The sequence below is a fragment of the Clinocottus analis genome, unplaced genomic scaffold (assembly GCF_023055335.1).
Source record: "Clinocottus analis isolate CAN_PGR_092001 unplaced genomic scaffold, fCliAna1.0.p SCAF_3, whole genome shotgun sequence".
In the NCBI taxonomy this organism is placed as follows: domain Eukaryota; kingdom Metazoa; phylum Chordata; class Actinopteri; order Perciformes; family Cottidae; genus Clinocottus; species Clinocottus analis.
The window spans coordinates 15243520-15257719 of NW_027176042.1; the positions used below are offsets into that span (position 1 = coordinate 15243520).

Consider the following 14200-nt stretch of genomic DNA (forward strand, 5'->3'; position numbering starts at 1 on the left):
CCACCACGGTGACTCCGTCCTGGAGCACTTTTATTTTGAAGGTGAGTCTAAGCTCCTGTTTTCATCTGTAGACTGTCGTTCATTATCAGTGTGAGCTCGGTGCCAGTGGGACTTCGGTGCTGTCAGGTGAGAAGCTGCTGTGGGTCAGTGAATGGATCACTAACACAGGACATTTGTCTCTCAAATAATTCACATTTTGAGATAGTTGGGCAAATCACGACGACATTAACTCCTTGTCAAAGTGAGGTAAGAAGATTTATTTTTAAATAGCCTACATTTGTTAAGGTAGAAGTCTAGAGTAGTTGTTGGTCCACGTCCACGTTAATGAATGACTAAACTCTCTGTTTTGAACATTAGAAAAAAAAGAGTTGTCCATTGCATAATGGTTTATTAAAATTCTGATACGCGATTACTATCATTTGCAAAAAGAAGGTCACATGAATTTTGACTTTTTGACCACTTATACTAAGCTATTTCTCTGTTTATTCTGTGTATGGCTCTGGAGGCCTGAACATTTCCATAGTTACTCCACACATGTTGCAGCAAGTTATGTCTTGCCCTCACTGGATTGTATCTTGTCTCTAGCAACTTGTTTTTCTGGGCTTCATCAGCTCTACAGCCCAATAAGTTTCACAGCTTTATCATATCTGTGCCTGTCAAGTCTATTTTGTCTGAAAAAGCAGCATCTACTCCATCATGGGGCTCCGCAGTTGATACTTTTACCTCTTTCCTCAGTTCCTCAGTTTAAACAAGCTAAGATGTTTACAGAATCCAATTCCACATCAAAAGAAATCTCTGTTGAATGAGAGATTCACATGTTACTGTTCTGTGTTTGTAAAATCTCAACATTCCTTCTGTGTTTTCTCTCACAGAGCTCCTGCTGGTTCTCCAGAATGTTCTCCTTGAGGAAAGTAGGTGATACTCAATAACGGTGGGCTGTGACGTGGCGATGGTCACTTGGGCCTCTTTGCTGCCAGTATGCATATGGATACAAACACAAGCCGCCTTAGGACAGCACACATGTGCTTCCGCTCCACCCAGGCAGCTGGATTTCACTGTAAAATACTCCCTCCCTTACTTCCAGGCAGACAAACCTATACAGAACATAGCTGTGAACTGGGAGGAGAATCGATCAGACGTGTACGTTGCATGTCAGAACGCAATAGATGCAGTCAACTATGAAATGAAAAAAATATGGGAGGTGAGAACTGGACCTGTTGGCAGTCCTGACTGTGAAACCTGTTTGGTGTGTGACATAGACATAGATCCTGGAGATCCTGTGGATACAGACAATGAGGTTCTGCTTTTGGATGTTTCTGCATTTCCCACTCCCTACTTGTACATTTGTGGGAGTACTCAACATGGGATCTGTCACTTCATTGACATTGGTTCTACACAGCCTGAGCCGATGTGCTTATACAAAAATAATCTAAACTCTCCAACTAGCTGTCCAGACTGTCTGGCCAGCCCCCTCGGCACCAAAGTCATCCTCGTCGAACAGGCAGCCACAACACTCTTCTTTGTCGCATCCTCTGTCAATGACAAAGTGGCAGGGAGGTATCCAAGGAGGTCAATATCAGTGGTAAGGCCACTTTCAACTGAAGATGGCTTTCATATGGTCATGACTGGCCTGACAGTGCTCCCAAGTCTACGGGATTCTTACAAGATCGATTACATCTACAGCTTCTCCACCAAGGAGTATGTCTACTTCCTGTCCCTGCAGAGAGAAAACCCATCCAAGAGCAACTCAGCTTTTCAGACTCGTCTTGGACGACTGCCGATAGGAATTCCCGAGGTGTGGATGTACAGAGAGGTGGTCCTGGAGTGCCGCTACGAACCAAAGCGAAGGAGGAGACGGCGAGAGGATTACAAATACATTGTGTATAACGGGCTACAGGCGGCATACTTTGGGCGAGTGGGGAAGGACTTGGCAGAAGAGCTGAGGTTCACAGTGGCAGAAGACGTTCTGTATGGGGTGTTCGCAGAGGTGAATGAACAAGGTGAACCTCAAAACAACTCAGCCCTGTGTGTCTTCTCTTTGGCGAAAGTAAACAAGGCGATAGACAAAGGTGTGGAAGCTTGCTGCAAGTCAGGTCCAGAGCAGCTGTCTCGAGGTCTCTGTCACTTCCAGCCGTGTGAGAGCTGCCCACATGAAGTGAGTAACTCTCTTTTTTTAAAAATGTTTATGCCAGACTGTCGTCAGAGCAGAGGAACAGTGCAAAGGTCCTCCTATGCCCGGACAGGAAGTGACCTATTCTGCCAAACACTGTGTAATTGAGTCACCTGCGACCGGAACAAAGTAGTTTATCATTAAGCTGCATGTTTCATATCGTCCTCTTAAGCAATACGCGATAGTGTAAAGTAAATCTTGTCTACCGGAGTCGTGTATGTCTGTGGGCCGTGGCAACTCTGATGAAGGTGTGTGAGAGAGCAGACCACATTAGAGAACAGGGAGGGGTGGATGAGTCAGTAGTGACCTGCACATTGCCACACCATTTCTCTGCTCTGTTAAGTTTCGGTATTTCTCTGTGAATGGGTGGCAATGGTTTACTCTTCTGAGCTTTGATATGAAAAGGTTTTTTTTCAAGATTAGAGACTCAATGATTAGATTACGTTAGATTTATCCTGCTCAGACCAGTTCACTGATTAGCTACTCATGGAGAAAAGTGTTGACGACTAGGTGGTTTATATCTAAACCTACAACAAAATGCTGGGTTCACGTTCAAAACATCCTCATGAAATCGAGCATTTGGCTGTGGTGTTTGACAAAATGATGAAGGTGTGGTCTTTTCCCTTTTGTGGAGTTCAAATGGTGTCCTTTGAGCTCTTGCAGCAGTGTGCACACCTACAGCAATGTGTGCCAAGAAACACACGTTATAAATCCTGCTGATAAAAAGTGGAATTCCAAAGGGAGGGACAGTGCGTGCCTGGCTTTTACACATGTTATATGAGTAGGAAATGGTTAGAATATTGAAGAAGTGAAGAGTAGGGAGAAAATAATATTTCATGTATTTGATAAATGGAAAACTCATAAATCTATCTTAAAGCTGTATGCAAAATTCAATAAAATGGATACCATCTGTATTCAAGCATCAAATGTTGAAATACGAAGTGATGGAAAAGATCAAATGACGTGAATATAGAGCTTTCAAATGGCGGGAAGCAAATAGGGGCATGTTGGGGCACGTCAGCTAAATTGCTTGCAGTGGAATGTTTATTATTAGTTTAACATACCCTTTAACATATCTTTTTTGAGTAATTACTCTTTACCAAGTATGGAAAGTCCAGTTTTATTCAATAACGATCTGCCCTAAGGGTCAGTAACAAAGTCAACATATGGAGCCGGAGTCATTGCTGTTTTATGACCTTGTTCCTCTTACAGCTTGTTACTATATGACTGGAGGCGACGCGACTGAGCACTTCTTTCCCAGGAGACGGATGCAGGCCAAGACAGATTCTTCAGATGTATTTATGTAAAAAGTAACACTCTTGCTCTGTATGTGTTTCTTCTGCTTGCACAGAGCTCTGGAGGTAATAACACATGCAGCGAAAAACCCACTCTCGTGTCGAAGCCGTACTACAGACTAGACCTCTTCAACAGACACATGAGAGACGTCCTCTTCACTGCTGTTCTGGTCACCACTATTGGGAATCACACGCTGGGTCACTTTGGTACCTCAGATGGCCGAATACTACAGGTAGCAGCATAACGTAGTAATTAAGTGGTGTGCCTCTACAGTTTGAATGTATTATACTATGGGTCTTCTTCAGTGGTCCCAATAAACCTAATTTAAAATGTCTAAACATAACATTTTTATTCTTACATTACGTCAGCCAGCATGTGTAGTTTAAGACTCTCAATCAAATGTAAAAGACTCTCAATAAAATGTAAATACATGTGACATTACTTCTCTGTTTTGTGTGGTTTAGGTGATTCTTGCTCTGTACAGGCCTATTGTTTTTGCCAACTACTCTCTTGGAGAAAGCCAAGTGTCCAGGACAGCAGACGTGTACTCGAACGAGTCACTTCTCTTTGTAGTGGGAAATAAGGTAAATTTAGTCAAATCTACTACAGGTATGCTGCTTGTCTGTTTTGGGGGGTTGTAGCCTGTAGTAGTGCAAACAGACCAACATTTCAACCTTACTGTGTCTTCACCAGAGTCCAAATGGCAAACACATATAGTCAACCTAGAATAGGTGTACATTTGTCAGTGGATAATTGATTGAACAGGATTTCAAATCTACTGGATAGTGGATTCAGTGGTGAGAGCTGCCATAATCAAAATGTTACACAAGTGCCAGACCCCAAGCACTATAACCACATCAGTAACAAAAGAACACCCATGTATGTTAAAGCTACGAAGATAAAGTACAAACAACTTTGCATCCATAATCAGCTTGAGGACACATGATACATTCTGTTCTTCCTTTAGGAAGGCTCAACTGTGTTAAAAGTATAAATCCTAAATGCTTTTGAACAGTGGGTTGACTTGTGGGAGAGGATCCATGTTTTCCTGCTTACCTTATGACTGTTTTTCTCTGTTACGTTTGGCTAAATCCACCCTCATCTTCTTCTCTCGTTCATCAAGATGTTCAGGGTGCCCTCTGCAGGACCTGGGTGTGCACATTTTATGACATGCTCCATGTGTTTGACGGCTCCGAGCTTCATGAACTGTGGCTGGTGTTCGGGAATCTGCTCGAGGCAGCATGAGTGTGCCTCTCCGTTGAACAAAGACTCATGTGCACCTGTGATAACACAGGTAGGTCTGTAGGTGTAACTGATTTGCCACTGCATCGTCATGGTCTCATGCAGCAACATCCTGTTATTAAATGTCTGCTATATTTTCTGTTAAAATAAATAAGAGAAGTCAATGTCAGATACACCAAATGCTCTTAAACGTTAAAATTTGCTCTCACCCTGGTGTGCTGGATGATGGCTCACACATGATCATAGATTGTAGGTGTGTAGACGATTTGTTCATTTCTGGAATATAGGTAACACCCCCCAAAATGCCATAGCAGCCAGGTGTTGTGCTGTGTGCAAAGAATAGAAGGGATGCCACAAAAAAGCAAAGAGAAATATGTAAACCATTCAGATGCTGAATGTGCACAATACATTTTAATGATATCCAAAGTATTTATTCAACCCACAATTGTAATAATCCAATAATAATTATTATTTTAAAACATATAATACTCTAAATATGATGAAAATGTTTGTTTTTTTATCTTCCACAAATTTAAAACGTGTGTCTTTGCATTGTACAAATAATTTTGTGGACTGTGAAAACAAGATGTTTTTCCTTATCTTGTTAAGAGGGCTTTTGACTGTTCATTAAAAAAGTAATAAAACATTGGTGAATTCCAAAACTGAATGGGTACTAACAAAACAAAAGAACAAATCATGGATATGAACAAAAGTAAGAGAACATTTTGTTTACATATTGTTTCCTGCATGAGGCCCTATGAGTCATAAAGTTACACCGATCACAGAAATAGTACTGATTGCACTGAGATGCTGATTGCTGCAGATAAAAATCCTTTCCTTTGCAGTTTTTTCCTAAAATGGTAGCTGCTGGTGCTGAGACAGAAGTGACACTGTGTGGCTGGGAGTTTCAGTCTCCTCTGAAACCCGCCATCATCAGCAGCAAAACCCACATCGTCACAGTGGGCTCTGGGACCTTGTGTAGCGTGCTGCCTGAAAAGAGCAGTTGTGAAGTGTGAGTAGCATACATGAATTCTGTGGAAATGTTTCTGTCTGATAGCAATACTTACTGCTGTTCATTTCTGTCTAAATAGCTGTTGTAATATCTTCATCTTTTGAATTCATAGACACGTCGTTCCTTGTTTCCTTTAATACAGTCTAGTATGCAAGATTCAGGAATACACACCAAACCAGAACCTCACTATCACTCTGGAAGTACACGAGGGCGAAGTGGAGGGCCGCTACTCAATTGAAGGCACAGCTCAGATTCCTGGCTTGTCGTTTGTGGTGGGAATGATAACATTCATGCAATTCAACCCGTTTTAAAATGAGCTATGTGTATGGTCATTATTTGCATTGTAACATTGTTAAGTGAAAACATCCTTCACCTCTGTCTAAAAAGGAGCCCAGCATAACGGATCTCAGGCCCGACTATGGACCTATGTTTGGAGGAACGCTGGTTACACTGACGGGCAGATATCTTAATTCTGGGACACAGAGAGATGTCTTTGCTGGCAAAAGGTGCAACATCCAAAGGTGAGCAAGAATTCCTATGACTTAAGGTCTCTAACACATTAATGTCACTGTGGTCAGATACCCCTTTTTAAATTAAGTTTTTTATACACATTTGGTTTATTTCTTTTCTTTTTAGTGCTCCTGAAGGAAGTGGGGATTCTTCGATCGTCTGCCTCACAGCTGCTGCACCTGTTGGAAAGGTACCGGTGACATTCTTCATTGACAACTTTCAAGTGACGACCAACAAGACGTTCTTCTACAAGACAAATCCTTCTATAACTGCTGTACATCCTCATTGCAGCTTCCAAAGGTTAGGACACTGATCCCAGTCTGCTCATGTCGTATTATTGGACTCCAAATGAAGTGATATCACGCTAACCTTTCATTGCCTAAACTTAATAAGACAGTGTTTGCGCATATTAACATATTGCTCATTTGTACTCACATGCAGTGGCTCCAAGCTGGTGATAGAAGGTCAGAATCTTGACTCCGCCCACAAAACTGTGGTTCAGTATGTCTCCAAAAATCCCAACATGAAAGTTCTTGAACGAGTAAGTTACCATTTTGGTTTTCTATTTGTGTATGTCTGTGTGTAGACAGTACACTATTCAATTAAACTACTTTACTTTCAAACCTTGTCAAACCAGTTCATTTAACTATTTCAGCAGTGGCCAGTCATGCTCATTCTTTCAGTTTCAAATTAAACTGGATTTATACTGTTGTGATTTTAAAGAATTCACAATGTGCTTCTTTCACTTAAGGTCTGCAGCGGCACAAGTAATGCCACGTATATGGAATGCCTGGCCCCTGCTTTTCCGGAGGAAATGCCTGAAGAAAAATCTGACACAGGAGTTATTTCTATTCACATGGATGGCAGAAGAGATCTTTGGACGAGACGTTTCGATTACCACCCGGACGCCAACATCATTCCCTTTGAAAATGATGAAAATGAACTACCTCTTAAACCAGGACAGACGGAGGTTTCACTGCATGTATGTTACGTACACACCTGACTATTACGGTTTTTCCACACATCTATTTACATAACGAGTTTTGTTTAATTAAAATCTCAATCACAACAATACTTACACAGCACAATTATTAATATCCTTCTCTTTTTTCCCCAAAATGTACCAGCATAAAAAACTGAATACTGTGAGTTCATGTATGGAGATCATAATGACCATTGGGGGTGTGAACTGCAATGCTAAGGTTCTGTTGAATGAGCTCACCTGCAGGATACCCAAAGGCCTGGTGATTCCCAGCGAGGGATTGCCTGTCCAGGTGAGAGAGTCTGCTTTTAAATCATCAACATTAACCTGATTAACTTTGTACTCATTTGGATGTATTTCGCGAGAGTCATCAACTGTTCCACTGCTGTAGGTGTTCGTTAATGGAGAAGTTTCCGCTGTGGGTAAAGTAGTCAACGATGACAGCAACATCAACACTGTAATTGCGGGCATAGTGATGGGCATTATTACCGCATTGGTAGTAGGTGCTGGCCTTGCATTACTTGTGATGATCCATTTGAAGAAAAAAAAGAGAGGTAAGTCAAGTAATCCTAAAATCTAGAACACTTGCAATTGTGATGAGACTTTAATGCTGCACTAATGGTCTGTTTACTATTAACCTGACCATCTGTGACGTTTTGACTTACTTTTCTGCATGTTTTCATAGTTTAGTGGACAGTTATTTAATTCATCATGTGTATCCTTTTAGCCAACATAGAAAACCGTTTGTCAACAATGCTTTCACGGCACCGAATGGGCAGCGGTGCAGATGTCTCTCCAACAGGTGACTACAGACGAGGTGACAAATCCAAATATATTCATTCATTATCCATTTCACTGTCACTTTAAATGCAACATCAACACCTCCAATGTTCAACATCATCCGTTTTATCCATATTGGATGCTCTCTTTTAACTTTTCTTCCTGTAAGTGAAGATTGTGTCACATACTGTCGTCTGTTTGGTCAGAGATGTAACAAAAGATGCAAAGGTCTGTTGAGTCTAACATTGTCATGACGTGGTTCCCTTGTGTGCTGCAGTGGATCTGTCCAGTCAAACATCAGGTTCAGGAGCAATGACCTTCCCAGGTTTATTGTACGCTGCCAGCAATGATCATCTTTCCATTCCTTTAATGTCCCGGGACAACCTCTCCATGATCAGTCTGAGCTCTGAACTTCTTGAAGAAGTCAAAGATGTCCTGATCCCGGCTGAGATGCTCCGGATTGAGGATAGCCAGATTATTGGCAAAGGTAAGCGTCTCGTCTTTTATAGCTGTTGTTTTTGTTTTTTCCTTTGAATATTTTTGCACCAAATATTCACAATAACCACATTTTCTTCTTTTTCAGGCCACTTTGGGACAGTTTATCATGGGTACCTAATAGACAGCAATAAGCAAGAGACCCACTGTGCTGTCAAATCACTGAACAGTATGTGAATATCCTTTCTAAAATGAATTAAATCAGTATCATATGAGCTTCTGGCTGCTAGATTAATCTGTATGACCATCTGTGTTGTATGTACAGGGATCACAGAGTTGGGGGAGGTGGACCAGTTCCTCAGAGAGGGCATCATCATGAAAGGTTTCCACCACCCCAACATACTGTCTCTGCTGGGCATCATGCTGCCTAAAGAAGGGCTCCCTCTGGTGGTTCTACCGTACATGAAGCATGGAGACGTGCGTCACTTCATCCGCTCTGAAAAGAGGGTAAATTGTGCTATGAAGCTTTCTGGATATTTATAATGCTTCAGTTCATGGGCTTTTGCTATTTGATACTTCTTTGTCCTTCACAGAACCCAACAGTGAAAGACCTGATCGGCTTTGGGCTTCAGGTTGCCAAGGGGATGGAGTATCTATCCCAGAAAAAATTTGTCCACAGAGACCTGGCTGCACGAAACTGCATGTGAGTGTGAATCATACACTGACTACAGGCCTGTGACATGTCTGTGGAGAAGCTTCGTCACACTAGTAGGGGATGTATTCTAAAAATGTATTTACATTTTGGAATATCTTTATTCATATAATGTAGGCAAGAAATACTAGTCTTGGTTTGTACTGATGATTTGATCTGATACATTGATTAATCCTTAAAAACAACTTCACAAAGTTAGTAAAAGGGAAATAAAGGGTATAAATAGACCAGATTACAGTTACAGCTTGTATTTTTCTTTAACACTAAACCATTTCCCGATATCTTTTTGGCTATCTTGGAGATAGCTAAATACACGTTTCACTCTTTCTGCATTCCACTTCCCAATTTCCTTTTGAGCACACCTTGAGTCTTAACAGGAAGTGTCAGATAGATGTTTTCTAAGGCGCCTTCTCTGTTCAGGCTCGATGAAACATTCACAGCAAAGGTTGCTGACTTCGGCATGGCAAGAGACATCTATGACAAGGAGTACTATAGCATTCAAGATCACAAACGGGTAAAACTTCCAGTAAAGTGGATGGCCATTGAAAGCTTGCAAACACAAAAGTTCACGACCAAGTCTGATGTGGTGAGTGTTCTTTATCCAGTCTTCTAAAATATGATTGTTACAACTATCACATCTCTACAATGTATTGCATTTATGTTTCCCAGTGGTCATATGGCATCCTAATGTGGGAGCTGTTGACCAGAGGTGCAAGCCCATATCCAAATGTGGACCCCTATGACATAACTCACTACTTGTTAAAGGGGCGTCGGCTTCCCCAGCCACAGTTTTGCCCGGATACTCTGTAAGTCATCATTATCTCAGATGTAATTCATTTAAATATAATATTGTTAAGCTCACAATGCCGTCCCTGCTTACATATTTACTGACATACTTGCTCATTTACTCATTAAGACATTTCTTTCTTTCACAGCTACTCTATAATGCTGACATGTTGGGACCCAGAGCCTGAGTGCAGACCTAGCTTCAATAGCCTCGTTACAGAAGTGCAACGCATCCTGTCTGGTCTAGAAGGAGAGCACTACATAAATCTTAAGGTTAACTATGTCAACTTAGACCAGCCACGGCCCTACCCTTCCCTGACTGCATCTGCAGATGAGGCTGAGGCCTCAGACTTTGACACAGACAGTCTTGCTGGCAGCTGAAGGTGCAAAGTCCTAAGACTCTGTCATAGGAGTGCAAGATCTGGATTAATGTTGGAAAAGCGCACAAGAGAAGTGACAAGGTAACCTGGATGCAATCATGCTTCATATAAATTGTCGCTCTTTTCTACAAACCCGAGCACATTGGAGATTTGGCTACTGAATTAAAAGACACTGTTGGTACAATAAACTCTTATTGGATCTGAGACACAATCACGCTGGAAGTTCCCCATCCGTGTGACCACGTTTTATTTGTAGCAAAATGGAGTGTGACAAAATGAATGTAAAATGTGTAATTGTTCTCAGAGTTGCAGATAATGATTAGGTGAGACTATGTGCTATTACCGAAATATATGTCTCGAAGCCATTGCATTAGATTATTTATTTTTTTTACACAATTTTCTTGCTGAATGGGGGATATTATAAAGATGATATCTCTTCATATAGGCCATAGAATGTGGACTTAATACAAAAAGACGTGTTCATGTGAAATCATCCTACTGGATGCAGATTTACTCCATGTTCTCAGATTTTAAGCCATTGATCCTCTGACAGAAGCGCCGCACCTACAGAATCATACAGCAAGCTGCCTGTGCTGGTCGGATATCAACGAGGATTAGAAGCGCATCCAGTACCTATCATTATCACTAGAGGGCAACCTTTTTAAGCATGCTTCAATGGCTGCGGCAGGGATGGCTGCTGCATTACTGCAGACCGCTCAACACAAATGGGTTACACAAACAGTACAACTGCAATATATTCACCTGAACAAACTTATTCCTTCATTTCAACTCAATCGATGTAGTCCACACTGTGCATTTTTCCTTGAATTCTGCATGTAATTACAATGATCTTCACAGCAAATGAAACAATCCATGGGATTTTAGAATACACGCACTGATTTTCTCTTTTCAGACTGACAATGCAGTGTGGTTTGACAAAACAAAATATTGATGTTGACCAGCAAGCTTTCTACCAGGGGTAATTCAAAACTTTGGTTCTGGTATACTGCTGCATTTTCTCTCCTTCCTGCCAAGCTTGAACAGAACTTTGCTCTAGGTTTCACTGTAGACTGGTTGTTTTTTAATTATTTTTTTTTATTTTTTTTTTACAAATGGTCAATTGTACATGATACTTGTCAAGTAAAGGGTTTCAACAAATTAAAGTGTTCCTAAACTTGTTTTTCCAAGCCTCATCCTGAATTTATACTCAGAAAAATCCAAACAAGCTTGCTTTTCCAAAATTAATTATACCTCAAACATTATTCATAACTGTTACAGATCACTACAGCAAGACAAATCCTTTTAAAGTGTATCATCAAAGCAAAAGGTCGGAGGCAGTACAGCCCCTGTTCTCGGTCAGGTGGAGGAGAGGAAAAACACACACTGTTGGAGGTCTGAGTTATGTCAACTGCAAGCTTCTGTCTAATCTGTGTATCTAGCATTTGTAAAACTCTCTAAGAATAATTTATGGATATAAAAAATGTATCCCTTGTTTTTAGGTACTGAAATGGTTGCAATAATGATGTAATGATTATGGATTTGAAAATTAGGAAATGTTTGCAGCTAGATACCGAATAGAAACATTATGGATATTATTTGCTATTAACTACCATTGCATTTGAGATTTGCTTTTATTTAAGCAATGGAAAATACATACGCAGGATGCAATTTGAAGCACCTGCTCTTTCAATACTGCCAGAACTTATTTAAGATAGATAGATAGATAGATAGATAGATAGATAGATAGATAGATAGATAGATAGATAGATAGATAGATAGATAGATAGATAGATAGATAGATAGATAGATAGATAGATAGATAGATAGATAGATACTTGATTAATCCCCAAGGGGATGATTCAGATTGTTGAGTTTTTCTAGGCTGCATATGATGAAGAAGAACTCATGGAAACAAAACACATTGAGGCAGTTAAGGCTTCTGCCATATAATAAAATAATAATAAAATATTTCAAGGAAGTCCTGTTTTGTACAGATTTGTCCTCTAACTTGTCATCGTGATCTCATAATTGGGCAGCCTCTGGGATTGAATAAAGTGATTGGCATTTCAAATACAATTTGGCATAAAACTCGCAGACTGGCATTGAAATAAAAATTTCAAAAGAAAAAAGAAAGCCTGGCATCGGCTTTGGGTAAAAAGGTAACACTGAAAAAACAGCGCAGTAGCATTAAAACAATATGTTTCATCTGTGTTGACCATGAATCTACTTTTCTTACGATTTTAATAATTTAATTTGTTTTACTTTTTTTTTGTTTTTTAGTGACAATGTTCCGCTCCTGTTCAGGATTTGATTTCAATGCAGAAAACAGGTTTGACACGGTTATACTGCGAATTATCTTAAGGGAGAAAGTAAGCACAAGTGATTTTTTTAGGTATAGATTCCATAACCAAATTTCCTAGCTTCTTGTCTATAACTAGCTTGAAAGGTTAGTCAATGTATGTACATCGTAATCAACTTGGTGCATTAGCAAGGGACACCTCAAACAAAACAACTGTCAAAATGAATGCAGCAGAGGCCAATGATATCCTGAGTAATAGTCCCTAGCATGCGTCAAGTTTCAAAAACATAGGATCGCACACTTCCCATGATGCAACTTGAAAACCTCTTTAATTGAAGAATGACTGAACCAACATCAATGTGTCAAAAGAAAAGCCTGATTATAACAAGAGTCCCTGAGCACCTACACCAAGTCTCAGGTGTATTTATTCAGAAGCCCCACATACGTCCCTCCCCGACTTACACACACAGACGAGTGCACACACACACACACACACACACACACACACACACACACACACACACACACACACACACTACCCATCTAAACCCAGTAGCACAGTGAGGGGGAATAGCTGCACTGAAACTGAAGCTGAGAGCTGATCCCTAAAGTGTCTAGTCTAAAATTCCTTTTGTTGTCTTCAAGTGTATATATTTATAAATATTTTACACTTTTATTTCACACTGCCCCGGTTTTGAAGCAGGGTTCGGTTGAGATCTGCGAAACTGCAAATATCGTACAGCAGCTGTTGTGTGATCCATGACAAACTGGACAGGGGGAAAGAAACTGTGGCTCGCTGTTTACAGTCAAGACTTATGCAAATATGTCCTCAGCAGACTAAACGGAAGAACACGAGATTAGGAAGTGAATTCACACTCTCATTATAGCTTTCAAAATGTAATTCTTAAATATAAATATGTGGTGTAAAGACCTTAGAAAAGTGTAATTGTTTTACTCCAGTGATAACATTATGTAAATAGAACACTGCTTTTGCATTTCTAAAGATGACTGTTCAGTTTTGATTGAGTGAACTTTTGCAATCTGTGCATGTTGAAGCTTAAACTATAAGTGGTAATAACAGGCATCAGATGTTCTGCACCACTAGGTATAAGCTGGCTTGAGGAGTAAGAAAGAAAAAAAGACGATTCACTGATGTTGAGCCTTTCCTGGCAGGTGTTTTTAACTATATGCATTTACAGGCTGAAGTTTTTCAACGTTGCTCGGGGTCTCTCAGTTTGTTATGAAATAGTCTGCAGAGGAAGACAGGAATGGATATTTGATCATTCGTCAACAAATGTACCAAGAAAACTGAAAATATTAACAAAACAATTCTAAATTCAATACATGTCAATAAGATTATCAATAAAAGACAAACTTCACATACAAAACATCTTCAACAACACTATAATTACATGTTAACATTAAGTTTGCCGCTTGTGTATTTAGTGAAAATCCAACCTTTAGCATATCTGTCATTTTGCATTCTCGTCATAAAATAAATAATTGTAATCAGTATTTTCTTAAGAAATGGGCAAAATCAGTTTTTGCTTAAATGCCTAACTTCCTGTGTGAAATATCTTGCAAGTGGGTTTGTAG

At 40.2% G+C, this 14200-nt stretch overlaps 1 protein-coding gene across 1 annotated transcript; it reads left to right on the forward strand.

Annotated features, from left to right (window-relative positions):
* The first annotated feature begins 949 nt into the window (after positions 1–949).
* Positions 950–11417, forward strand: mst1ra (macrophage stimulating 1 receptor a). The gene is made up of 20 exons (XM_068594210.1): positions 950–2155; positions 3522–3698; positions 3931–4050; positions 4590–4760; positions 5554–5720; positions 5863–5992; positions 6108–6241; positions 6357–6530; positions 6672–6771; positions 6982–7212; positions 7358–7504; positions 7604–7766; positions 7940–8029; positions 8270–8479; positions 8576–8656; positions 8753–8934; positions 9021–9130; positions 9560–9725; positions 9809–9945; positions 10075–11417. The coding sequence occupies exons 1-20, from the start codon at positions 950–952 to the stop codon at positions 10304–10306; spliced, it is 4128 nt and encodes a 1375-aa protein (XP_068450311.1). The 3' UTR covers positions 10307–11417.
* Positions 11418–14200: the final 2783 nt, after the last annotated feature.